This window comes from Atractosteus spatula, chromosome 18 (genome assembly GCF_055471065.1).
Source record: "Atractosteus spatula isolate fAtrSpa1 chromosome 18, fAtrSpa1.hap1, whole genome shotgun sequence".
NCBI classification, from domain to species: Eukaryota; Metazoa; Chordata; class Actinopteri; order Semionotiformes; family Lepisosteidae; genus Atractosteus; species Atractosteus spatula.
Window position 1 is genome coordinate 1,599,280 of NC_142723.1, and position 23,898 is coordinate 1,623,177.

The following is a 23,898-nucleotide window of genomic DNA, read 5'->3' on the forward strand; positions in this document are numbered from 1 at the left end:
AGTTCACATCTGACGACATCAACTTGTGGCAACGCGTCCCCGGGGAAGAACGTGTACAGAATGTGAAGAGACAAAGACCCCTCCCGTTATAGGAGGGGCCATTTCAGGAGCTCAGGTTGGCACAGAGCTGCGCGGATCTCCTATTAAATCCGATGGAACCGCGTTCTGGGGTCATTCCGACTGCCGGGCTTAAACCGAGAGGCTTAGAGCTGTTACTTCTAATACTAGCTGGCGGGTTTTTTTATTTGCATCAGCTATGGTGACCCTAACAGCAGAGGACAAGAGCAACATCAGGCACGTCTGGGGAATGGTGTACAAGGATCCCGAGGGCAACGGCGCGGTGGTCGTAATAAGGTATTCAATTTCAGATCGGTATTTTTTTTTTCTTAAAAAAAAAGTGTGTTTGGCTATTCTTTCTTTACTCGAGCTGTCTTCTTGAAGTTACAGACAACGTGGCTGTGGCTTGGCTGCTAGACTTGATCGGTTCAGCAATAAGAACGTGACCTTGGGATTACGTTCCAGCTTGGGATCAGTCGTTTATAGCGCCTACCAACGCCTGTACCCCCGTGCTTCTGGGCATTTTGATTTCTGTGAATCAAGCGGAGCTAGAATTGACTTGATGGCTTCGGTTTGCCTGTGCACCCTTCGAAAAGAATGACCCGCAGTTTGAACTCGGCTCGGCTGATGAGTGTGAGTGAGCGAGAGCGCGGTACAGGGCGAGAGGAAGAGTTCTCGACCTGTGAGGTACGGCTTGCCTCGCTGACTCGCTCGGAAAAAAATCACAAGTGCTTGTGATCCTTGCGAAACGACGGAGCGCTGTCATAGACCAGGGGATCCTCGTGTGCCTCGTGTTATTGACTGCAGGGATATGGTATGTGCGAGTATAATCTTAAAATATCGTGGCGTGTGAACTCTATGGCTCAGCTAAAGTAGCAATAAACTCAGCTTGTACTATACTGTGCTGTATATGCTGATGAGTGGAATTTCCTCCGGCCTCGGTCTTACTGTTGTGTTTATACCATAGTTACCCTTTGGGTTCAAAGAGTATCTGAAGCCCATTGCTTAAGCCCTTCGATTAGATGTCTGACTGTGTTGTGTCAGCACAGACAGAAACACCTGTCATTGCAGATAGTATGTCCGAGACCAAAACAGTCAATACTGAACATAAACTGATGCAGGTTCCTCCATACAAACTCTGCTGTGTTATTCAACTCTAGACCCTGGGGGGGCAAAATCCAGTTGGTTTTGTTTATATCCGAAAATGGCATTTGCCTTTGGGGTTGTTGTCTAAATGTCAACAAGCACAAGCCATTATTAGGCACAGTCATCTCTCTTGTATATACAGAACTCTGATGTGCCTGGGACTGTGACTGACATGTTCCCATGCCAATCTGTGTGGCGGTACACCTGGGGTTACCTGCAAAACTTTGGGTTAGTTCAAGTAGGTACCTGCGTCAGCATGTGAATTCTGCAAAGGAACGAGTAAAGGTTTATTCCGTGCTGAAAAGAGTCACACCTGAAGAAGGCTCCACAGCTGAAACGTTGTGTTTCCTTTCTTCTCTTTTCAGCAGGAATAAACCTTTACTTGTTTCTTTGCAAATTATGGGTTAGTTAGTCTGAGCAAACAGCACAAGAAGTCTCAAACAGGTAGACACACCAGGGGGCACTATATAGTCTCTGTTTGGCCGCTGTTTGTGGTCCAATAAGGGGGGGGGGAGGTGATATGGCAATCATTTTATGCATGTTTATTTTCTTTGATGGCGATGACAAATGAGGTCAGCGGCTGTAAAAAGAGGGCGCTGTGTTTAAAGAAACGTTGTTCTTGTCATCATCAGGCTGTTCACTGATCACCCCGAGACCAAGAAGTACTTCAAAAGGTTCAAGAATCTGGACACTCCTGAGCAGATGCAGACAAACCCAAGCATTAAACTGCACGGGAAGAGGGTCATGAATACCCTCAACCAAGTCATAGACAACCTGGATGACTGGGCTGCTGTGAAAGAGATTCTCACCGCGCTGGCTGAGAGGCACAGAGACGTGCACAAGATACACATCCAGAACTTCAAGGTATTCCCCCTCCCAAGTCTGAGCTGCCCTTCTGCTCGCTGTTTGAGCTGGAACACAGACAAGCTAGCACCTGCACAGAGAGGATGTGTAGTACTGGTGTACTTATGCATTCTGAGGCACATCTTAAAAAACACAGATTTCACAATCCGGTAGATGCAGAGCAAAAAAGGCTAGGTGTGCTTTATTATCTTTAGTGCTTCAGCCACCACAGAGTTGCCTGTTAAATTAAAGCAAGCCTCTATAATGAAATAAACTAAAACTGAAGAAGTCGCTAAATAGAGTGCCCAGTTTAGCCGTGATTTTTGTTAATCCCAAAAAGGCAGATAAAATGGATGAAAGGGTTCATTTCTACAGCAGGAAAGTGGCATCTGTTGTTGACAGTAAGTGTGGTTTGTCTTTGTCTTTTAAAACTGTGAAGTCAGTGCATACAAGCCAGGTAGGTCTGAATGCTGAATAGCATGCTCATTAAAGAAATTACCACTTCCACACAGAAAACACTAATGTGTTTTTCATCTGCACTTTGGAATTCATAAAATGTCTGAGAATGCCTACCTAAGTTATTTCCCTTGATAGGTTAAATCCCGCATGACAGGATGTGGTATTTATGAGTAATTCTATACTGCAGAAGGAGGTATTTCAGGGGTCAAAGAACAAAAGCCTGCAGATCTTTGAACTAGACAAATATTGACGCAAAGAAGTTGCAGGCTTGCTCTGAAAAACACAGAGCACTTTACAGCCTTTAATAAGCAGCTGAAATCTGGTTTCACATTTCTGAACTTCAGCTTTAAGGCAATACAAAGACCTCAAGTGTTTTGTAACTTGTAAAACTCACTTCATGTGCTGTGGATCCTCTTGAACTTTTGTACACCCCTGAATGTACAGCTCATTGCTTGAATTGAATTAACCTTTCTTGCCCCTGAGGGGATTTGTGTTGCACATCAAGAGCTCGAAACATATATGTATATATGACAGTAATGCAATACAGCAACAGTACAATACCGTGGTACAAAACAACATTTAACATTTGCTTTGTTTCATGGTGAGCAACAGCTCTTTGCTGCAAAGGGAAACAGAAAGCACGGGTCTGCTTGGTAATTATATTGAAAAACAGGGCAACCTAATGGCTGAGAAGGACCATGTAAATACGTCCTATCTGAATAAAATTCGTGACTGTCCTTTTGTAATGATGCAATTGACTGGTTTTAACATTCTCTGTGTGCAGTGTCCCACTGCTGTTTTTGGCTCAGGAATACTGACGAATTGCTCCTGTTTGATTTTTTTTGACAGTTGCTGTTTGACGTGATCATTAAGGTCTACGGGGAGGCCCTGGGCCCTGCCTTCACTGATGCTGCCTGTGAATCGTGGAGTAAAGTCTTTCAGCTGCTGTACAGCTTCCTGCAGTCGGTCTACACGAGTCGCAAGGAGCCGTGAATGTCCCTCATGCTCAAGAGGATTGCGGGACCTGCACCTGCGCAGCGTCTTTTAAGAATTTCTACTTCAATACTCTGAGGCTTGCAGGACACATGTACCGCTCAAAGCATCTGCAGATGTGAATTTGCTCCCGTGTCTTGGATAAGGTCTATCCCTGCCCTGGTCCTGGAGATCCACAGGGTCCTATACCACCCAGTCTTCCGGTTTTCTAATGGGCGATTCCTGAAATAGTTTCCCCCGCTCAGAGCCTGACGTCACAGCCCGAGCTCACAAGTGCACCCAAGATGCGCTGGGCGCTGTCAGTACCACACAACACGCATTGCAAGACACTGATGCTATTGGCTGACTGCTGCAAACAAACTGTTTGGGCAGCTGTGGCAATAGCAAAGCCAGGACGTGTCAAAACTCCCGTAATAAAGGGGCTGTCCTGGTGTGTGCCCCCCATTTAGGGCTTTTCAAGGCCACAGCGCTTCTCTATGGAAGATAGTAGAAAAGTGAAACTTGTTATCGTAATCGACTGGGCTATTTCAGGAGTTTCCTATTGGAATCACGATTGCCCTAATGAGACCAGATTGCCCAGTCTGAGACCGGATACGCTGATAGTCTTTAGCAGCTGACTGGAGAGACTGGTAGATCCCGAAGGACCGCGATTGTCCAGGACCAGGATTGGGTTCCCTTATACAGGATCATGCCCTATAATAAAACAGTCCTCACATGGGACAGACCCCTTTAAAAGAATGGAATATAGGCAGGCATTCTCCGTTCAATACCGCAATAAAGGACACGGCCTTTTTATATACTCCCATGGTCAAAGATGCTGTGTTTTTTAAATCCTAGGGTGGATAAAATGAAGTCCCATCACTTTCTTATAAGTAGATTATTTCACTGAGGGACAACGACACCCATGACCGGAGCGCTTGGTGAAGGTTTGGAATATTTGGTGAGACGGGTTTGGCTCGGTCAATGGGGGGCAGACGCGAACCCCCTTCAGACTGACTGGCCCAAGGGGCAGCTGCCAGGTGGAGATGGGTTCTTAGAGGGGCTCACTAGACGAATGCGACCGAGTTAACTTCTGTTATGGTGGTGATTAGATGTAGCTGTGTGAGATTGATATGTCATTGTTATCCCTCCTGAACCTCAGTTAAGAAACCTCCATTTATTACATGTGCAGATAACTTGTCGTTGACGAGTTAACACTGAACTTGGCAAAGCTGCTTGAAAACTGTCATCAGAATGAAATGGGATTGCTTGTATTTTTTCTTCCATATCTTTTCACAATTGGAATTTTGATTTTTACATTTTGTCGTGTCCTTCGGCCCAGTATCCTGTCTCCACCCCCAGCCTCTTCATGTGTGTGAGCGCTTTACTGCTTAGATTCAAGTACAGCCTTAACGGCGCGGCCATACCATCAGTATTGATAAAAATCAGCAAAAACAGAGGAAGTGGACTCCAAACCACATGATCTACCCGCATCTCTTGTACTGCTCATCACTCCTTTGTTGCAAAAGATACATGCAACATTAACACAAATCTATGTTGATAGAATACAATCCATGCAAATGCAATACAAATAATGCCAATTAAATCTTGAAATCTGATCCCAGGTTAGAAGGATAGATGTAGCGTGCAGTACTTAAGGTACCCCTGTCAGTTTTGGGAGTACCTAGATCCTAGTGTCATCTTCTGGACGAATGTCGTATTGCACGTCAGTGTCTTCTTACCCTCCTGCCTCTGGAGTTTTGGTTAGATCTTGACGTTCTTATTCAAATGGATCCATGGAATCCATGCGATTAACAGTGGTGGTCATTAGGTTCTTTTATCTGTCCTTTTACCATAAGTACCTTTCGAAAGCGTGGTGGGGCAGCTGGTTCCAGACTCCCACATCAGGCTTTGTAAATAAGTTCCTTCGGTTCTCTTTCCCCTACTTTCCACTATTGTTCTCTGGTTCTCTTCACCTGTTGATTCCATAAAAGTCCACAGGGTTGATTTAGAGCGTTATTTATGTCTTTAAGCCAGTCAATCTGTAGTCTTAAAAAGACTCAGTTCTTCTAGCCTGTCACTCTACGACACTCATTTGAGTCTGGGGACATATCTACAGTAGTTGCTGTTGATCTATGGTTTTTGTAGCTTGGTGAAAAAGCAGGTATGCAGTATTCCAAATAAAGTTTTCCTTGCACGCTGGGCAACTTTAATTTTTAATGTAGCATCTTTTGATTTGAATGCTACACTTCTAACTATATATCCCAATGTTTTCCTTTGCTTTGACACAGCTGTAATATGAGTAGACCTGTAATAAAAACCCCGAATGTGCACGTAAATCTGAATGTAATTAACCTGTAGTGTCACTGGGATGTTAGAAAATCTAAAAAGGAAAAATCAAGCATTTATTTTTATATACTTGTAAGGTTTGAAGTCTCCCAACAATGTATAGTGTGCCTTTGGCTCTGTTCTTGATGATACTTTGTCCCAGGGGGTGAAACATATTTTTCAAAGACACGCTTATAGTTCTAAGTCAGACTCCAGTGAATATCTTTTATCACATCACATTAAAACGTGCCCCAGGCTGCCCATTTCATTGTGCTAGCAGATGAGCTGGAAGAGTGCTTTCACACGCTTCTCTTGGCAGTTCAACTGACTCACGCACTGCCTAACCAACACAATCCATCCTCACGCTGGTTAATAAACTGGACAGAACGCAGCATATTCAAACACTCCTGAAGTCACTCCTTCATTCCACCCTCTGTGAGGAAGTGAGAGGACTAATGCACTCTGCTTTTTGTAACCTGTGGACCAATTAAGCTTATTAATGTTGAAGTAAACAGAACAGTTATTTTAAGCTCTGCTTCTCCAAAAGTGTTGGGTGATTAATTGCCTTAATTACATTTTTTCACCGGAAAAAAAAAGTCACTTTTGCTATACAGTATGGTGCATTTTGAGCCACCTGTTTTTAGCATAATGTTTGTTACTGTTTTTTACGCTTGTGCTGCTAGTTAGAAACCCATAAATCAGCTTTAGAGAGACTTGATGAAACCATCCTCTGCTGCAGAGATTATTTCAGGGATCTTTTGAAACCCAAGTAAGAGGAGCCTACAGATCTCGAAGACAGGAGTTGTCTGAAGGAAACAGACTACACGGTGAACTGATTTACTCTTTAAAGCCGGGGCGCCCCAGAGTGGCCTGTAACAGTACCTGGATTGGGTCTCTCCAGGAGCAGAACCGGTAACCCCACCACGATGTAGCCAGTTCCTCTATACAGCACATTACCCAGTGTGTGCAGCATTGCTGTATGTGTTCAGACACCTGAAGGTTACATTTTAATCCATATTCCCTCAGCCTGATGATCACCCTTGCTGCCAGGTTTGATGTTTGAACACGTCTGTTCTTAACACTGCAGCAATATGTTTGAGGTTTACTTACAAGTCAGGGCAATAAGTAACAAGCTGGATTTTAATTCGCTGCCCTAAAAACACTTATGAATGGTTACGAACCAGAGGAGCCATTAAGCTGATCTGGGCTGTTTGGTACTTAGTGGTTAATTGATCCAGGGATCTCATCCTGCTGCTCCTTGAAAGAAACCAGGGTATCATCTTCAACAACATGACTGGCTAGCCTGTTCCCTGTCGCAGACGTGTGTTTACAGTGCATGAACAAAAATGAGCTGACGCTGTTGTCCACGAATGGACTGATTTCAGAAGCTGATCACCTGACTTGAGAAACCCCGTAAGACGCTTCTTAATTGGACGGGCGGGGTGGGAACAGCAAGCAATGGACTTCGAATAAGAGCGGATCTTTCAAACGGTCCCCATGAATCCACTTTAGAGAACAAAAAAATGACTCGGGAGAGAGCGTGCTGAATAATAAAGCACTTTATTTCATGGCGGCTGGATCAAGCCGGGCGCGCGGGGGCGCGCGCTCAGTGGTACTGCATGCTGAGGGCGGAGATGGACACGGCCAGCAGCTTCTGCCAGGCCGCCTGCACGGCCGGCGTGAACTCGGCGCCGAACTGCCCGGCCAGGACGATCACCAGGGTCTCGCCCAGAAGCTGGAAGACAAGAACACGGGAGAGCGCGCAGGTGAGCCGACTGCTGAGGGCCCGTTCTCGCCGTAGGAAGGCGCGACAATGGCTCGGCACGCTTAGCGAGGCCTGCGTGTCTCCTCAGGCGGAGCGGACCGCAGCACAGCGGCCGCCAGGCCCGGCTCTTCGCAGCGCGTCTCTCGGTGTGAGGCGGTTGAAAGGTACCGGGCGGGTGGCCCCGGCGTGCGATCTGGTGCCGCTGCTCTGCCCCATATTCAGACCAGGATCGCTGCCCGTCCCGAAACCCCTGTAGCTGATCTTTTCATTGCTATTGTCTTAGCAATAGCGGGGTTTCGGTGTCAAATTAGTAGTTAGGAAAAGTCCCCCAAAAGAAAGCTTGTTTTTACTTTAGTCTCCCAAAGTGTTCTTTTCTATCTGCTTAGCAGATGGCATGGCTGTTTCTCAGTTTATATATATATATGTTGAAGTAGTGCAGGTGGGCAGCTGCGTCAGTTTGCGTAGGCTGCAAAGGAAAGAGTAATAGGTTTATTCCCTGCTGAAAAAAAGAAGAGAACACAACGTACGGCTGTGGAGCCTTCACGCCTGAAGAAGGCTCCACAGCCGAAACGTGTTTTCTTTCTTCTTTTTTCAGGATGGAACAAACCTATTACTTGTTCCTATATACACATGTTGTGCATTTCTCGGGCTATGTGCCTCTGGCGGACACTGGCTGCAGCGCGGGCGAAGGAAACATACAGCACGCGGAATAAAGAAGCCAGAGGCGTTTGCAGCACGTACCCGGAAGTTCTCGGGGTCCACGTGCAGCTTCTCGGAGTGCAGCTCGCTCAGTTTGGAGAAGGTGGCCTTGATGTTGTCCATGTTCTTCACGGCGTCGCCCAGCGCGGTCAGCACGGTCTTGCCGTGATGCTTGACCTTGGGGTTGCCCAGGATAGCGGCGGCGCTGGACAGGTTTCCGAAAGAGCTGAAGTACCGCTGGGTCCAGGGGTACACGATCAGGAGCCTGCAGAAGCAACGAGAGACACAATCCCAACGTCTGTACTGAGGCACGGCTGCAACCACACCCTATTCCAGCTCCCTAAAGGGAGGGTCGCTGCTTTGAAGTCGTCAATCACGTCTAGTAAACGCGTAGACCTAGATTTATACGATTTATAAGACTTAAAGGTTAATAAGTAGGACATTTCCTTAAGCGTCTCAATTAAAAACAAAACAACGTAACAGTCAATGCAAGTTGTTGATTACCTCGTTGATTTTCAAACGCACTTATACTACGCCTTTACATTTGTAAAGCAGACGGCGCACTATGGCTGCACATTAGTGGTGGTGGAGGAGAGTCCCCATTACGTCTAAAGCGCTTTGAGTGGAGTGTCCAGAAAAGCGCTATATAAGTGTAAGCAATTATTGTTATTATTATAATAATAATAATAACAATAATAATAATAATAATAATTATTATTATTATTATTATTTCACCGACTTGCTAAAGCAAGAGGAATTATTTATCCGGTGATGATCTTCGTCAGAGCACGAGACGCCGGTGCCCCGTGCAGCTCGAGGAGGGATCGCACAGTACCTGGCCAGAGCCTGGTGGCCGGCGGTCTCCACGTCCACCTTGCCCCAGATGGAGGTGATGGCTTTGCGCTCTTCGTCTGACCAGTGCACCATTCTGACGGGTTTCGGAGCGTTGGCGGGTAGTTGGGTGGCTGAGTCGAGCTGTGCGAGCAGTTCGGTGTTCAGTGCCACTCGGCGGGGTTTTTAAGTCCGGGGGAGAGAACTCCCCCCTTCCCGGGCAGCCAACCGGCTGGCAGGGGGGCGTTCGCGCTCGGAGGCCCAGAGGAGAGAGACAGAGATCATGACGCGGTGATAATGGCTCCACACCGCCCTCCTCTCAAACCGGCGGCGTGTTTCTCAGAGTTTCCAAACCCGCAGACATGAATTAATGCTGCGGCTAACACTCGCCCGTTATTGATCCAGTACACGGCGGCACACGTCGGCATCAGGAAGCTGCGGCTTCTGGGCAGCCAAAGACCCGACCCACGCTGCACCTGACGCAGCACGCGTGTTGCATACACAGCGCTATCCACTCGCGAGCGTGGGGTGAAGTGTCCTCCCGTGTCTTAATGCCAAAACAAGAACCAATACATCTGCTGGAAAACGTCGATACTCACCGCTCATGGTGTGCAGTTATTTTGCCTTCCCTATGCTTCTGCCTGTCTATAAGTATTAAAGAATTCTAGAGGTTTGTAGAATTCGTATACATTTAATAATAATTTGTACTATTGTTATATTTATTGTGATACTACTACTGCATATTATTATTATTATTATTATTATTAGTTGTAGCAGTATTATTATTGTTAGTATAACAACAACAACAACAACAACAATAATAATAATAATAATAATAATAATAATAATAATAATAGATATGGAGCACTAATCCTATGTTTTCCACATACTTTTATACTCGACAGAGGTTTTTTTTTATCTGCGCTGGTGTAGTATTTGTGCCCGAAGGGGGATACAATCTTTAAAAAATCAATGTTTTGTATTCACTCCCTTTTTTTAATTGGAGCGATGCCAGCTTTCAGAAAGGAAATCGTGCTCCTTTGGGCGTTTCCTTGTGCACTGAAGTCATCCATCTCTCCAGGCGTGAAAACCACGAAATGCTCCGACCATCAAATCAAAGAATCGGCTTCCGATGTGTTTAACGGGGAAATGTATTGAATTATTCAGTTTTATGTTCGGAAATGGATTTCAACCTCGGGGGCCGTTTACTCTTTAATTACTTGTTTATTTACTAGGATTAATTCAATCAGCCGCATCAGAACTGTATCACTGAGTAACCCAACACAAGGGAACGGGTGGCTTTCTTGATCCACTCTACCGTTTCGCTCAACGAGTATTTTAAAGTGTGGTCCTTTGCAGACGGCGGATTTCTAAGCAGAGGATTAGGAAAACACTTAAATTCACATTGTAAATAGTGTCTTGAAAAGACACTTGACAAGTCTTGTTTTAGTGTGTTAGTTTTAGTTTTTTTCATAGGGTTTTCTCTTCTTCTAAATAAGGTGAATGTTTTTAAACCAGCGTATAAAAGACCCGCTTGCGGTGTTCCGTGCAATAGTGAAAATGTTTTATTTTGCGTCTGAGTTTAATTTTGAGTCGAAAGAAAGCGGGATTCAGTTGTTGGGGTGGATGTCCTCGGCCGAGCAGGTGCGGTCTGATACGGGGCGAGAGACACAGGGCCTCCCGCGTCCTGCGGGACAGATAAGTGAGCCAGGCTCGCTCTGATAACACGCGTCCGTGGGCGAGGACGTCTGGACAGATACAGCCCCTGCGGCGGCATGATCCAAATTCTGCCCTGAAAGAGTGCAGGCCTGATTATAAAAAAAATACGGAAACTTATTGAACCGAAGTTGTTATTTTTTCCTCAGGTCCAAAATTCCCATATAACCGTGTAATTGAGCAAATTATACAAATATTTCAGCCTTGATTACCCCCCCGTTGTTTAATATACATCACGTAGAGAAAAGTAACTTTAAAATGTCAGTTTGTGTATATACAGGTATACCCATATTTATAATGTCTTGAACAAGGTAGTAGTTGTCACACAGTGCATGCAACCCCGCTTCGACCGCTCGTTGAGCAACTGCGTCCAGAAACGTCTGTTGCAATTAAAACTCGTTTTGATATTGTTGTTATTATTAGCAGCATTATAATACTTTCATTTCATTCCGACTGAAAGGTTTCTTACCTGCTCATTATGAAAGACAGTCCTTGTCTGAGCCATTATTGTGCGTTCTAATTTTTATTCATGCTTTGAATCAGTCTAATTGACTAATTTAATGAATACGTTATTGAATGAAGCAATGACGTAGGAACATCCGACGAGAAAGTAGGGGTGCCAATTGTATGTCTAATAACCAGCACATATTAATTTTGCCGCGAAGCGTTATTAAAAAAATGAAAATTCTCGTACCTCCTCCCTATTTTTAGCTTTTAATTGTGTCTATATAGATCAATAAATGCAATTCGAAATGTACATTCGTTGATGAAATGTGAAATGTCGTGGACACTAAAAACAGCAGAGCAAGACACAAAGTGTAGAACAAAAACCCTCACTAACTAGAACAGAAGCCAAGACAATAAAACAGCTTATTACAGAGCCAGCAGCGTCCGAACAGAGAATTGATATTGTGTCGCATTTACTCTGAAACGTGCATAAGCAAATAGTCGTTAACCCCTTTAACGTTAATCATTAAAATATTATGTTACTTTCTGAAATTTAGTCATATTTCTGTTAACTTTTTGATCGTAATAACCAAACTAATGTAGACTTGAATAAGTTTATGTATCTCTCTATTTACTCCTATCTCTGCTGGCCGATTCTAAAAAAGTGCAATCGTTAACAAAAGAAAAAGAAAATGCGAAAATTCTGCGCTTATTTTACTTGCAAAAGTTTCTTCGGTAAAAAAAAACGCTAAAAAAGAAAAACCTTCACACAGAGAAACGGAGAGAAAATGATGATCAAATTATTTTTAAAATTCTTCTTTCAACTTTTAAGATCTTTTCTTAAAGTACTTATGTAGAATCACGGATGCATCGTCCTTTAAATAATTTTAAAATATTTTATTTATTTTTAATTTCCTGTTTATAATCCTGTTTTAATATTTTCCAGGAAGCACTTCATAATATAAAGCGGTATAAAATGCATCAATAGGATCAAATCCTGGAATATACATTTCCAGGCTGTGGTATTAAGTACAAGGAAACGTAGTTTTGGAACCTGACACTGTGGTTTTCAGGGGGAAAAAGCTGCTTTATAAAACTCATTTTATTGAATAAAACATTTATTTTTTCAGGACGTGTCATCTAAAACTATCCCAGGATGCTGATATATAGTTAATGAATAGCACTTTCAATATTCCAGTTTCGATGCTCAAAATATAGAATATAGATATAGTATTATTTAAAACAATAATGAGAAATTTAGTAAAATACGCATATTTCATGCTGTGTATCAAGTGAGATCCTTGAAAATGTTTCGGGTCTTAATGAGTGCCTTATAATTTACCCATTTGTGTGAGCATTTCACGAATGCATTGTCAAACGTCGGCGTTATGTTAAGGAATTTAAAAACAATTTAATTTTAAATTTTAATTCTAACACTTTCTTTCTGGCTTAAAGTTAAAAGTGCTGCATCTTGTATTGTTCTATATTTGATATATATATCAACACTCTGCAGCCTATTGTACGAAATTCAGAATTTGATACCACTCCACAGCATATTTTAAATGTAGTTTACAGACCAGAAACTGTAATAATTGTAATAATTTTCCAGAATCGAACTATGATACTTTCAAATCAGTAGGACACATTTCACAACACCATCCCTGCCTTAAAAGCCCAGGTTGCCTTTTAGATCCGAATGCAGCCAAAATTGGCGATTCTCATCCCAGCATATGACGTTTTTATAATTATTTACCGCATTTTACAAGTAAGTAGAGCTGCGATCGTCGTAGAGCAAATACAGCACATCATTCAGCGGTAAAGCTCTGTGGAAACGCAGGCATGACCCACAGCCCACAGCCCACAGCCCACAGCCCACACGCACACGCACACGCCTCGGCTGGTCAGCCGCAGCTCCGAAGTTCTGAAGGAGCTCAGCGATGAGGGACCGGCGCCACCTGTAAACGGGGTTCGAGGAATTAATCAGGGGGATGAGAAGTGGAGTGACCAGCAGCTCGTCTTGTTTTATAATGAGCAAATAGTGGGGCTCTAGAAAAGACCCACAGCTTAGTTTAAAGGGACAAGGAGACCGAGCTCTACCGAGCAGAGCTCGTCCGCCTTGGTCATGGGGCTCGTTGGAGCTTTTATTTCTTAAGGTGGCTCCGGCGGATGTGCTGATCCGGCATAATGTTTCCTGTTCGACTGTTAAAATAGCTGTGTTTGCATTGTGTACCAAGAGCGCGGCACCTCCACTCAATTCAATTCAAGACGCTTTGTTGGCATGGCCGATGAGTACAGTGTTGCCAAAGCAAAACACATACAATTAACATGAATAAAAATCTACAGACATTTACAATACAGACACATCATAAAACAGTTACATGCAAACATATGGGGCGCTATTGAGAGACAGGCTCACGGCTCCTCAGGCTGGGACAGGGGATCACGTACTAGGCTGCCAGTTCAGCTGAGTTCCCTCCGCCCTCTCCCAGTAGGAGTGGGAGGTGTTGTGATTCTGGCAGGTGTGGGAATTCTGGGATTGGATTTCAGTACTTCTTGCTTCAGACAGCATTGGTTAGGCTATTCACAAGTATCGCTATTCGGATCGATTGGCAATCAAAGCAGGGAATGGCTTTTCTTACAAGGTTGCCTTGGGACAGAAGATGATTATAAGGTGCTCTGAAACTGAGCTAAACAAGTGTATTGATAAATTCTCGACTGTGTAGTGTTCAATCAGTATACCCAGGCGCTACAGAATTCCGCTGTAGATCCCTGGACATAACATTGGAATTTAGGACAATCTGCTCTGTTGCTAGTGACTGTCTCTTGCTTTTAATGAATTTGTATATTAATAGCGCTTTTTCATTCTAAAAAAAAAAATCTCAAAGCACCATAAATCTAACTGGGGGTCCACTTCATTCACCCATGAGCTGCAGCCCCACCTGGGAGACACAGAGCCATTCTGCACAGCAGTTTACATGCGGGAGGGAGAAAGAGGTTGGATTAAAGGGGAAGTTTAAGAGGTCCTGGCTGTGCAAGCACCGAGTCCTGAGTGAGCTTTAGGGGCTTCGGGGCTCACACCCCAACTCTATAGAGCAACGTCCTGGGCTGTTTTTAATGACCAAGTAGGCACGACTCGAGAACCATGTGTCGGTGGACCGCTCTTATAACAAGTCGAGGGCTGCGATATAAATTATTCTGTTAAAATTTTCAATCGCAGTAGTGAAACATTTAAGAATGTTTTTTTCCCCGCGTTTAAAAGTATTTAAATTAGAAGCCCTTAATTGTTTAATTTGACCATGTAAAAGATGAAAGACAACAAAGCTTAGGTTGAAACGGTAAATGTTTATTATTACAATAGTTGAAAACTCCAAGTTCTGACACACGCTCTCTCCATCGCTGAAACACAGTAGTGTGGGATTGTATTTACGAATAACTGTGTATGCACGTCGTTGCTCTGAGGCTGTGAGTAGCGGGCAGCAGCTCGGCGAGCTGGAGAGCCGGGGCGGTCAGTCCAGGGGCGGGTCAGTAGTACTGGCGGCTCAGGGCGGAGTTGACCACAGACAGCAGCTTCTGCCACGCAGCCTGCACCGTGGGGGTGAATTCAGCGCCGAGCTCCGCGGCCAGGACAATGATCAGAGTCTCTCCCAGCATCTGTGCATCGAGGGAAAAGAAAGAGACAGTCATTTCACCGCCTGGGCCAGCGCGCTCTGCGCCTGTTAACACATTTATCCTCATCAGGATCACTTTGCGAGCTGGATGCGGTCTATTTCTAAAAACCTTAAAAGTTACGATATTTCAATTAATAAATATCTCCCTTATTTAAGAATTGAGCATTGATAGCTATTGAGGGTCACCCACCCGGAAGTTGCCGGGGTCCACGTGCAGCTTCTCGGAGTGCAGCTCGCTCAGTTTGGAGAAGGTGGCCTTGATGTTGTCCATGTTCTTCACGGCCTGGCCCAGCGCGGTCAGCACGGTCTTGCCGTGATGCTTGACCTTGGGGTTGCCCAGGATAGCGGCGGCGCTGGACAGGTTTCCGAAAGAGCTGAAGTACCGCTGGGTCCAGGGGTACACGATCAGGAGCCTGCAGAAGCAAAGCGCGTGAACACGACTGAGTAGAAACAAGGAGGTTTCCCAGTGTCCTGAGACACAGAAGACCGATTCTTATTCGCTTGACTACGGTACACATAGATTAACGGGAAGACGTGAACCAAATGCATTTAGGGCCCTGTACGATAGCATTTGCGTAGAACTGAGTAAAATTTTCAAACAAACTCGATTTAGAGCGGAACACCCTTGCTGTTGTGAAACCAAGCACAACAATTCTAACGTTTAGACCGAGGCTCTGAATCACCATGAGAGACGAGCGATATTCAGTATCCGTAGCGCAACGCGTGTTGCTAGCACAGGGATGTATTTTGGAAAGCGTGAAATGAAGGCACAGTGTAGCATACCTTGCGATAGCCTGGCTGCCGACTGATTCCAGGCTGATTTTCTCCCAGACGGAGGCGATGGCCTGACGTTCCTCTGCTGTCCAGTGCACCATGGTGGAGGCTATGGAGAGTGTTTTGAGATCGCTGGGGGGCTACTTGAGGCGCTGGAGGCTTCGACTGCGATGTCCACCGCCGGCACCCGCGCGGCTTATAAGGACAAAGTGACCGCAGGACTCCACCTCCAGCTGCGGCCGACCAGCTGGTAATTGGTCCACTTCTGGGCCGTGGCTCTCCAAACGACTGACCAAGTGATAAACTTCATCCGCGCGTTATCTTGCCATCCTGGTGCATTGTAACAAAGCGAAACACGTCATTAGCCGCAGCGGGTCTGCGACAGGGATACCTGCGCTAATGAAACAAGAGCGATGCCGTTTTATATCGCATAAAAACCAAACACATGATTAAAACTGTGGATTGGAGTGTGATCTGCTTTTTAATGATGGCTCTCTGTTAAATATTTCCAGGATGATTGATGTTACGGAGCAAGACCTCTGGCTACTTGGACTACACCTTGCAATAAACTATATTGATATTTCCTGTAAGCATTATTTAACGTTTCCCTATCTGTGGGTTCACTGAATCTCTTGAAGGACAGGTTGCGAGACTAACAGTGTTAAATCGTTTTCCACAGATCAATGAAAACGTTCGCTCTACAAATACCGACTAAGTGTTAGCATCTGTCCGTTACCGAAATAGAATAGTGATAATCACTTGCTACAAATCACTCAATACTACCTGCAAATGTTAATCTACAACAACCTTAAAACCTTATTGCTATTGTGAAACCAGGCTCAGAATGTCTTAATTTGACACCGAACTTCCATTCCTGTAAAATTAGTTCATTTTGAAACAATAAAGACACAAGCTCTGGACCCAGGCTAGGTGCGGCAGATTTAATGTAAAGTTTGACAGCGTCTTCTAAACATTTACAGAAAGTACATCTTGTCAATATTGACCACTCTCGATATTCCTATTTAATTCAGAAGAGGCATGTCAATTGAAATATTTATTTGAAATGTGTCCAGGCAGGTGATCGTTGTAAATCTTTAGAAATATTGCTGTGGTAAAAATAGAAAATATATATTTTATTATCTGCGTAGCTTTTAGAACTCAAGTCCACAAATTCCTTAAAGATCATCGTCCGATTACAGGCTATTCCTCGACTGCTGTGCTTGTTGAAGAATATCAGTGTTTCAAGGGCGATTCTTACTGTTATATAGTATTTAGACACTTCACATAACGAGGCAATAAACACAGCGCCGAGATCTCTGAAATATAGGTTTTGTAAGCACATGAACTCGCACAGCTATTAATTAGATCGGGAAACAATATTTTTTTGTCTTTTGTAGATATTCTAGTTTGGAATATTACTGTTTGCATCCGTCTTTAATGTTTTTAGTATCTCTTTATAGGGGGAAAAAGCATGTAGCGTGCCAGAGCATTTTGACAAAGTGAAACCGTGCCAAACTAAGCTCGCCGTTAAACCATCAATTTTTAAGCACCCAGAATAATTTTCTATCGACCACTCAGTAGGTGGTGTGAGGACGTCAATGTAACATGTAGTAAATCTTCCCTCTCGGGGATCATATTGGGAGATTCGCGTCTTAATGAAATGGTCCAAACGCGTGTGTGAAGTATTGAGCTGTGACTCTGCTGGGCTACGGCTCTCCCAGACTGGCATTGCCCGGACCTGCAATATACTGTCAAAAATTATGTCTAGACCTGCAATATGTCCTAAAATAACTTAACCTAAAACGCAACAAAAAAAAAAAAGTTGTGAAGCACACTTTTTAAATTGAGCGTTTAGATAATATTTGTCGAATTGCTTGTTTTGTCATTAAAAAGGAAAATATAAGATTATAATTAAGCGATTCGACAAATATGTACAATATCAATATAAAATAAAAAGGAAAAAAATAAGATTATATTTTATATTGATATTGTATTCCTTTTAATCACATTTACCTTTTTATTTTGCGTCATTAGAATTTTTACTTTGATTCCCTGTTATTACTCTTTTTTTTTGTATTTCCTATTGCTATTATTATTGTTGTCATTATCTTTTATGTGTCCTCTTATATTTTTATTGTTATTATATGCGCGCTCTGTAAAGCACTTTCAGCAATATTTTGATGTCTGAAAGGCGCTCTATAAATATAAACTATTATTGTTTTCATTCTTTGGTGTATGCTTATTTAGCGACTGGGTGTTATTTGTCGGCGTGTTAATAGACTTGTTTAACAGAAAACAATAAGAATGGACACTTCAGAATATTTTCGCCTATTCCTATTTGGCAAAGCACACAAAACGCCAGCAGCAGTATCTTTTACAGAACGACCACCAAATAACGCCGTTTTACTCGATTTTAAAAGCGCATGAAAACGATCGATCATTTCCATCTGTATTACTCAACTGAAATACAAAAAAAAACTCAGATGCATCAATGGTGAGGGTAAATTACATGACATCCGCACGTGTATCACAATGAAGCACTGCAAATTTCTCTTTTTATTTTAGAATGATTACAAAAAAGTTCATCAGGGACTAGAAGTGAGACTTGAAATGATTTAAGCATACCACATCGACATCACCTGTTATTACTCAAAAAGCGTAGGTTTCAAATTTCAGAACGGAAGCTGTAGGGTTAGGGTGTATGAATCCAGGAATATTTGAACATTTCTTAATGGATCTTATTGAACAGCTCGATCGCTTTAATCTGATGGGCTGTTTTCTTGCAGCAGCGGGTCTCTGCCCGTTTCAAGGTGAAAGCGTTAGATAGTAGCTTTTGAGTTACATGCCAGATAACAATATCGAGACTGCAAGGCTTGGAGAGCTCACAGAGTGCCGGCGCGATATGAGAAACACTGCATCAACCCAAACTTAGCCGTACGAATCAATAATGTCGGAAGAATTAAAGCAATATTATAAATGCCCTTTAGTAATAGCAGCAAACGCGTCTCAATGCCGAAATTGTGAAGAATAATTCACGGAGAGCGTCCGCAAATTATCCAGATAATGATTTTTTTTTATCCTGTCTTCCAAATTATGTTTATTGTCCGGAAATTTGGAGATTTGGAAGGTGTTGCATTGAATTATTTTCTGTACAGTGTCCTTAGTCGGACCCTTTCAAATCTGATGCGACAACAGTTTTAAATTCTAACCATCTAGAAAGTCCGAGGTTAGCTTTATTTGTAGACTGATCGCTTTTTGCGACGCTCAGCCTCTTGTAATTATCAAAAGCTCTACAAATAAATAATTTGTTATGGATTGCAAATTTCTTTCAAATAGTTCACAATACACAAAACACGAATGAATCTTTTACGAGCAAAATTAATATTAAACCCAGTCCTGTTTATTGTGCCTGTAAACTATTACTTGAGTTGCTCCATGGTAAAATCTAGATACTGCGCAGTTCTACTGAGTCTTTCCAGATTTCCAGAGCGGAGCTTAGAAAGGCGCTAAATTAAAAATAAATTAATAAAGCTGCGACGGTCATAGCAATAGAAAAGGATTTAGCGCGTGCGTATTTTCACGGAAATTATATTGCTGCTGTTGCAGAGCACAAATATGTAGGGGCTGTTGTCGAAAATGAATAAATTATAATTTAAATACTAATTCGCTCTGTGATTAAGATCGCATTGAGCCCCACTTTTGCGCCAGTTAAGAACATCCCTTGTGGAAACTTCCTTTTTTTTAAATGTCGTATTGATCGTGCTTTCGAAACATCGGGGTTTTTTCGGGTCCTTTCGCAGAAGTCGGGGAGGGCTGTCCACACCACTTCCCCCTCACTGTGTCTGAATGACAGGTCCCGAAGTCAGCGTCTCTGGGGCGTGAAGTGACGCTTCAGACCTGAATTCCCTGTGTTCAGTGCCACGACTCGAGAAAAAGACAACTATAATTTCAGAAATAATTCGACTTCTAGACAAATATCGACAGTATGATGGTGGTTTAATAGTTTGAGTTTAATTGATGTGTTTTATTTGATGGTAGACACGCCGCTGTTCTTCCTCGGCTCTTCCACGCTGGCGGTCGGCTCGTCAGTGTCCGTGACGAACTGCACGAGAAATTCAACACAGGCTTGTTCGGCATTGTGCATCATTGTTTAAAAAACTTCTTGAGAAAATGTTCCTTTCCCTTTCTATGTTTCCGGAAAACGGGTAGCCAGTTTTACTTTTACACTTTAACTTTTTTACACTGCGCCTCGTGTGCGTTAAGACACGTTACCAGAAGTTACCCAGAAATGTTGCAAACAGCAGAAATGTATTTAGGAGCGAGACATCTGCAAAAGGCCGGAGAGACAACAGGTGCTAATCAATGCAAAACTTTGAATTACACTGTTCCCTGCAATCCTAGACTTCCAGCAGACTGGAGCTGGGGAGGTTTGAACCAGCTGGAGTTTGGTTTTCGGATGCCCGCTGACCCACGGTGAATGTTTCTGCAGTGTCTGTATTTTTAACTGGGAAGGACGCAACAATCCCATGCTGGGGGGGGGGGGAAACATTATACAAGAGCAGAAAATACAACCCTGAGCTCGAATTTACACCCAGGCGTCTAATAGAGGAGCCGAGCTCACATACAACGCAATTGCTTATTAAAACCGCACCACTGGAGCAGTAGATCATTTTTATCCGAGATGTAGTTCACATATCCTAGTTGAGTATTGCAACCATTTATTTGCAAAAAAAAGTCAAATTCTTAATATTATACAGTCTGGCGGCGTGCAGAACAACGTTTCGTACACGTGGAATTTGTCGTCGACCTGAAACTGTCAGAAGACTTGACCTGAAAAGCGAACTGCCACACCTGTTCGGTGTTAATGTTTCAGCGGGCTGCCAGTAAATAAGACCCTTATTGGACGCCTGCGGTACTGCAGCTGTCCAGTCGGCGAGATGGGACGAACTGTTCTTTAGAAACGCAGCGGGCCCGGCCTGTGAGAGTGGGTCGAAACCAGTCCAAAGAAGCACAAGTAATGTGTGATTTAAACACAAGTAATTCAAACGGGGAAAGGCAGCAGAACCCGACGACGTGCAGTGCAACGGCGCTCTCGAAATAAGCAGTAAAGAACAGGGGGCCTTGCATCGCATTAAGGAACGTTACAGACCGGTGTCTTTCAGCAGCGAGGGAGCTGCAGGCTGAAGAGGTCTTAAAGTAACGAGAAAGCTTTTTCTATCAGTCTAACAGTCTAGGTTTTGTTAAGTCAAGGAGCAATGGCAGCTCTTTCACCTGGACCTTTAAAGCCCGAGTCGGTAGGAGCTCTGTTTAATAATATCTCGCCCTACGTGAACACCTCAGGAGCCCCAGGATCACCTCACTGGGACCCGGGGTTGGAACTTCTGGGTTGGTTGTGGGATAAGAGCGCCACCTAGTGGTTCACCAACAACACCGACAGCAGCAACCTGGTTTCCCCTGAAGGAGAAAGTAGTAGGAACACTGCTGCCATCATTGAACCCCCCCCCCCCCACAACAGGCCTCAGAGTGGAGGACATGGTGGACACTGCAGGCACCAGACATTTATTCTTATATGACAGCGCAAAAACTCACTGTGCCTGGGGATTTCGGTGCTTGCAAGTCATGTGACGTGAGAACGGCTAAGGCTGTCACAGACATTGAAACTAAGAAATGAATAAACTGCCCTGCTTTTGTTTTTCACGTTCAGTGGTGCATCGGTTTCCTAATGAATAAAGCTCTAGAAACTCAATGTTCATTTTTAAGAACTTCATTTCTTTTCACAAACGAATACAGGGAATCACAAAAAGGAAAACTTTGCGATAGTATATATACCCAAAACAGTATACTGTATATGCACACGTCTAGATAAAGGTTTAAAAAAAGCCAACAGTTACATAACAATAATTACATTTGTTCTGATCCATTATATCAGCAGCCATATCGCCCTCCAGCTCCCAGCTGGCAGCCCACTGAAGCTCTGCAGGTGTGAGCCTGACAAGTACCTGGATGAGCTGAGGTTTCTGCTGGATGTGGTGTTAGTGGGAACAGTAGGGGGCGCTCACCCTGCAGTCTGTGTGGGTCCTATATGGGGACACTATACTGTAAAAGGCGCCGTCCTTTGGATGAGATGTAAAACCGAGGTCCTGACTCTCTGTGGTCAATAAAAATCCCAGGCCGTTTCTCGAGAAGAGTAGGGGTGTAACCCTGGCGTCCTGGACAAATTTATCCCTGGCCTTTACCAGTTATGGCCTCCTAATAACCCCATCTCTGAACCGGCTCCATCACTCTGCTCTCCTCCCCACTGAGAGCTGATTTCAGACATTTTTACAACCCGCTGTCTCAGGAAGGCTGGAAGTATTGCTAAGGACACCAGTCATCCTGGTTTCTCCCTTTCCCCCCCCCTTCCCTCTGCTCAGCGTTATAGGAGCATAAAGGCACATGTCTTTGTATTCTTTGTATTGGAGCACACATGCAAATACGTCTTTCATTGCACTTGTGCATCTGACAATAAACTGAGCTGAACTGGTGTGTGGGGAGCGGACTGGCGCACTGTGACTGCTGTCTCATCATCCAGGTGGGGCTGCGCACTGGTGCTGGTGGTGGAGAGGATCCCCATGACCTGTAAAGCGCTTTGAGTGGAGTGTCCAGAAAAGCACTATATAAGTGTGAGGAATTATTATGACTAGCTCACATAACATTTTGAATTGTTTTCAAAGCATGAAAAATACAATTTTTCAGTTAAACTTGATTTATCAACATCTCTGGGTTTTTCGAGACTCAGTCCTCTGTCCTCTATTTTCTGCTTCCTCCTTCCCTGCTCTCCCCAGATCTCTGAGGTAATATTTGTCTCTAATAGTGGATTTAATAATAACGTGCTCTAGAAACTGGTATCGAGGAACATTAGCCACCGGGTGGCAGCATATACTAACTCTAAAACCCGAACAGAGACGCCGGCAGCTAAAAAACGTTGACTCTGCTCGGGTGGTTTGTTTTCCGTGTAAGTAATGTGACGTAATGACTGTGCATCTAGTTTTTTTTTTCAAACGGAAACAAATTATACAACACAAGACATTAAAAATACGAGTTCAAGTTTTATCTTTTAAGAAAACATTGCCGAGAACTTTAAGTTCTCATTGCCGAGAGCACTAATTAGCATTCAGTATGTAGAATTTCAACGGTGGGGCGGATGTAGTTTGCTGATTCTACCACTAGGTGGTACAATTATCCTAAAGAAATTAAGCTTTGACCGTTTTAGACATTCTTTAAGTTCAAGTAGGTAGCTGCTTCAAGTAGGAACGAGTAAAGGTTTATTCCCTTTACCCAACGTTTCGCCTGTGGAGCCATCTTCAGGCGTTTATATAAAATCTCTCTAAAAAAAACTATCACATCGAAAAGACGCCATTAACTAAAGCCCCTCTGGTTTAGAGTAAGTTACTAAATGTTTCAATATGCATCATTTGCAGCAGAACTTGATTTGACGTATTTTCAGGTAATAAAGATAAAGTCACGTCGTACAGAAAACAACAGCTCTGTATAGCTAATCGTCAGACTTACGCAGATCCCCCGGCGCCCATATGATGTAGGTTAGAAAGCTGCGCTGTCTGATATTCTGTATCAGTAGGTAAGCGACGCTATAATTGATAGTATTTTCAGAGGTTCGTATTAATCGCCCTGACATCTGTGATGCTGGAGATTTGAACAACACAGCGGAACACCGCACAACCTGGCGACATCGCCGACACTAGAAATAACAGACACAAGAGGGCGATACAGGTCCCTTCTCCAAAGACGCTGGCACAAGCGAGCAGCATGGTAGCGCTCTTATTCGGGAGGTTTGTTTTGTGGCTGCCATCTTATACCATTTGGGTTGCAGTATATATAAATAAAAAAATCTCTATATACAATCTCCATATGAAAACCATGTTTACTTGCTTGTTATGTGTTTTCAATGCAATACAAAGCAAGTTTAAAAGCAGTTTCACTAAGGTATTTAATATTATACCACGCTGAGCCCCTTTAATAACCTCTCAGCACGGCGTGGTCCCGTTTCTCCCGAGCTCAGGTCTCTCACAGGGGGGTCGTATTCGCCGGCTTTGTGAGGGGGGGACTGAGGGCTGGGAACTTGAAATGACAAACGTAATCTAGCTGCCCCTTTGTCCTCAGAAAGAAAGAAACATTTGGAGATTTTTCTTTCTT

General features: G+C 43.7%; 3 protein-coding genes across 3 annotated transcripts; 1 reads left to right on the forward strand and 2 right to left on the reverse strand.

Moving 5' to 3' along the window:
* Positions 1-6,334, forward strand: LOC148818331 (cytoglobin-1-like). Its single transcript, XM_088937002.1, has 3 exons — positions 1-354; positions 1,836-2,067; positions 3,355-6,334. Exons 1-3 carry the CDS (start codon positions 257-259, stop codon positions 3,496-3,498), a joined length of 474 nt encoding a protein of 157 aa, XP_088793128.1. The 5' UTR covers positions 1-256; the 3' UTR covers positions 3,499-6,334.
* A 1,015-nt stretch (positions 6,335-7,349) lies between these two features.
* On the reverse strand, positions 7,350-9,256 carry LOC148818332 (hemoglobin subunit epsilon-like). The gene is made up of 3 exons (XM_088936899.1): positions 9,105-9,256; positions 8,312-8,534; positions 7,350-7,540 (listed from the first exon to the last, which is right to left on the reverse strand). The coding sequence occupies exons 1-3, from the start codon at positions 9,194-9,196 to the stop codon at positions 7,412-7,414; spliced, it is 444 nt and encodes a 147-aa protein (XP_088793025.1). The 5' UTR covers positions 9,197-9,256; the 3' UTR covers positions 7,350-7,411.
* Positions 9,257-14,785: 5,529 nt separating this feature from the next.
* On the reverse strand, positions 14,786-15,982 carry LOC148818333 (hemoglobin subunit epsilon-like). The gene is made up of 3 exons (XM_088936568.1): positions 15,715-15,982; positions 15,122-15,344; positions 14,786-14,914 (listed from the first exon to the last, which is right to left on the reverse strand). Exons 1-3 carry the CDS (start codon positions 15,804-15,806, stop codon positions 14,786-14,788), a joined length of 444 nt encoding a protein of 147 aa, XP_088792694.1. The 5' UTR covers positions 15,807-15,982.
* Between the last annotated feature and the right edge of the window lie 7,916 nt (positions 15,983-23,898).

Excerpts from the sequence above, each read along its gene's own strand:
- LOC148818333 (XM_088936568.1), bottom strand. The coding sequence starts at position 15,806 with ATGGTGCACTGGACAGCAGAGGAACGTCAGGCCATCGCCTCCGTCTGG. Across the intron at positions 15,345-15,714 it reads GGCAGCCAGGCTATCGCAAG|GCTCCTGATCGTGTACCCCT; the intron begins GTATGCTACACT and ends TTGCTTCTGCAG. Across the intron at positions 14,915-15,121 it reads TGGACCCCGGCAACTTCCGG|ATGCTGGGAGAGACTCTGAT; the intron begins GTGGGTGACCCT and ends CTCGATGCACAG.
- LOC148818332 (XM_088936899.1), bottom strand. The coding sequence starts at position 9,196 with ATGGTGCACTGGTCAGACGAAGAGCGCAAAGCCATCACCTCCATCTGG. Across the intron at positions 8,535-9,104 it reads GGCCACCAGGCTCTGGCCAG|GCTCCTGATCGTGTACCCCT; the intron begins GTACTGTGCGAT and ends TTGCTTCTGCAG. Across the intron at positions 7,541-8,311 it reads TGGACCCCGAGAACTTCCGG|CTTCTGGGCGAGACCCTGGT; the intron begins GTACGTGCTGCA and ends CTTGTCTTCCAG.
- LOC148818331 (XM_088937002.1), top strand. The coding sequence starts at position 257 with ATGGTGACCCTAACAGCAGAGGACAAGAGCAACATCAGGCACGTCTGG. Across the intron at positions 355-1,835 it reads GGCGCGGTGGTCGTAATAAG|GCTGTTCACTGATCACCCCG; the intron begins GTATTCAATTTC and ends TGTCATCATCAG. Across the intron at positions 2,068-3,354 it reads TACACATCCAGAACTTCAAG|TTGCTGTTTGACGTGATCAT; the intron begins GTATTCCCCCTC and ends TTTTTTTGACAG.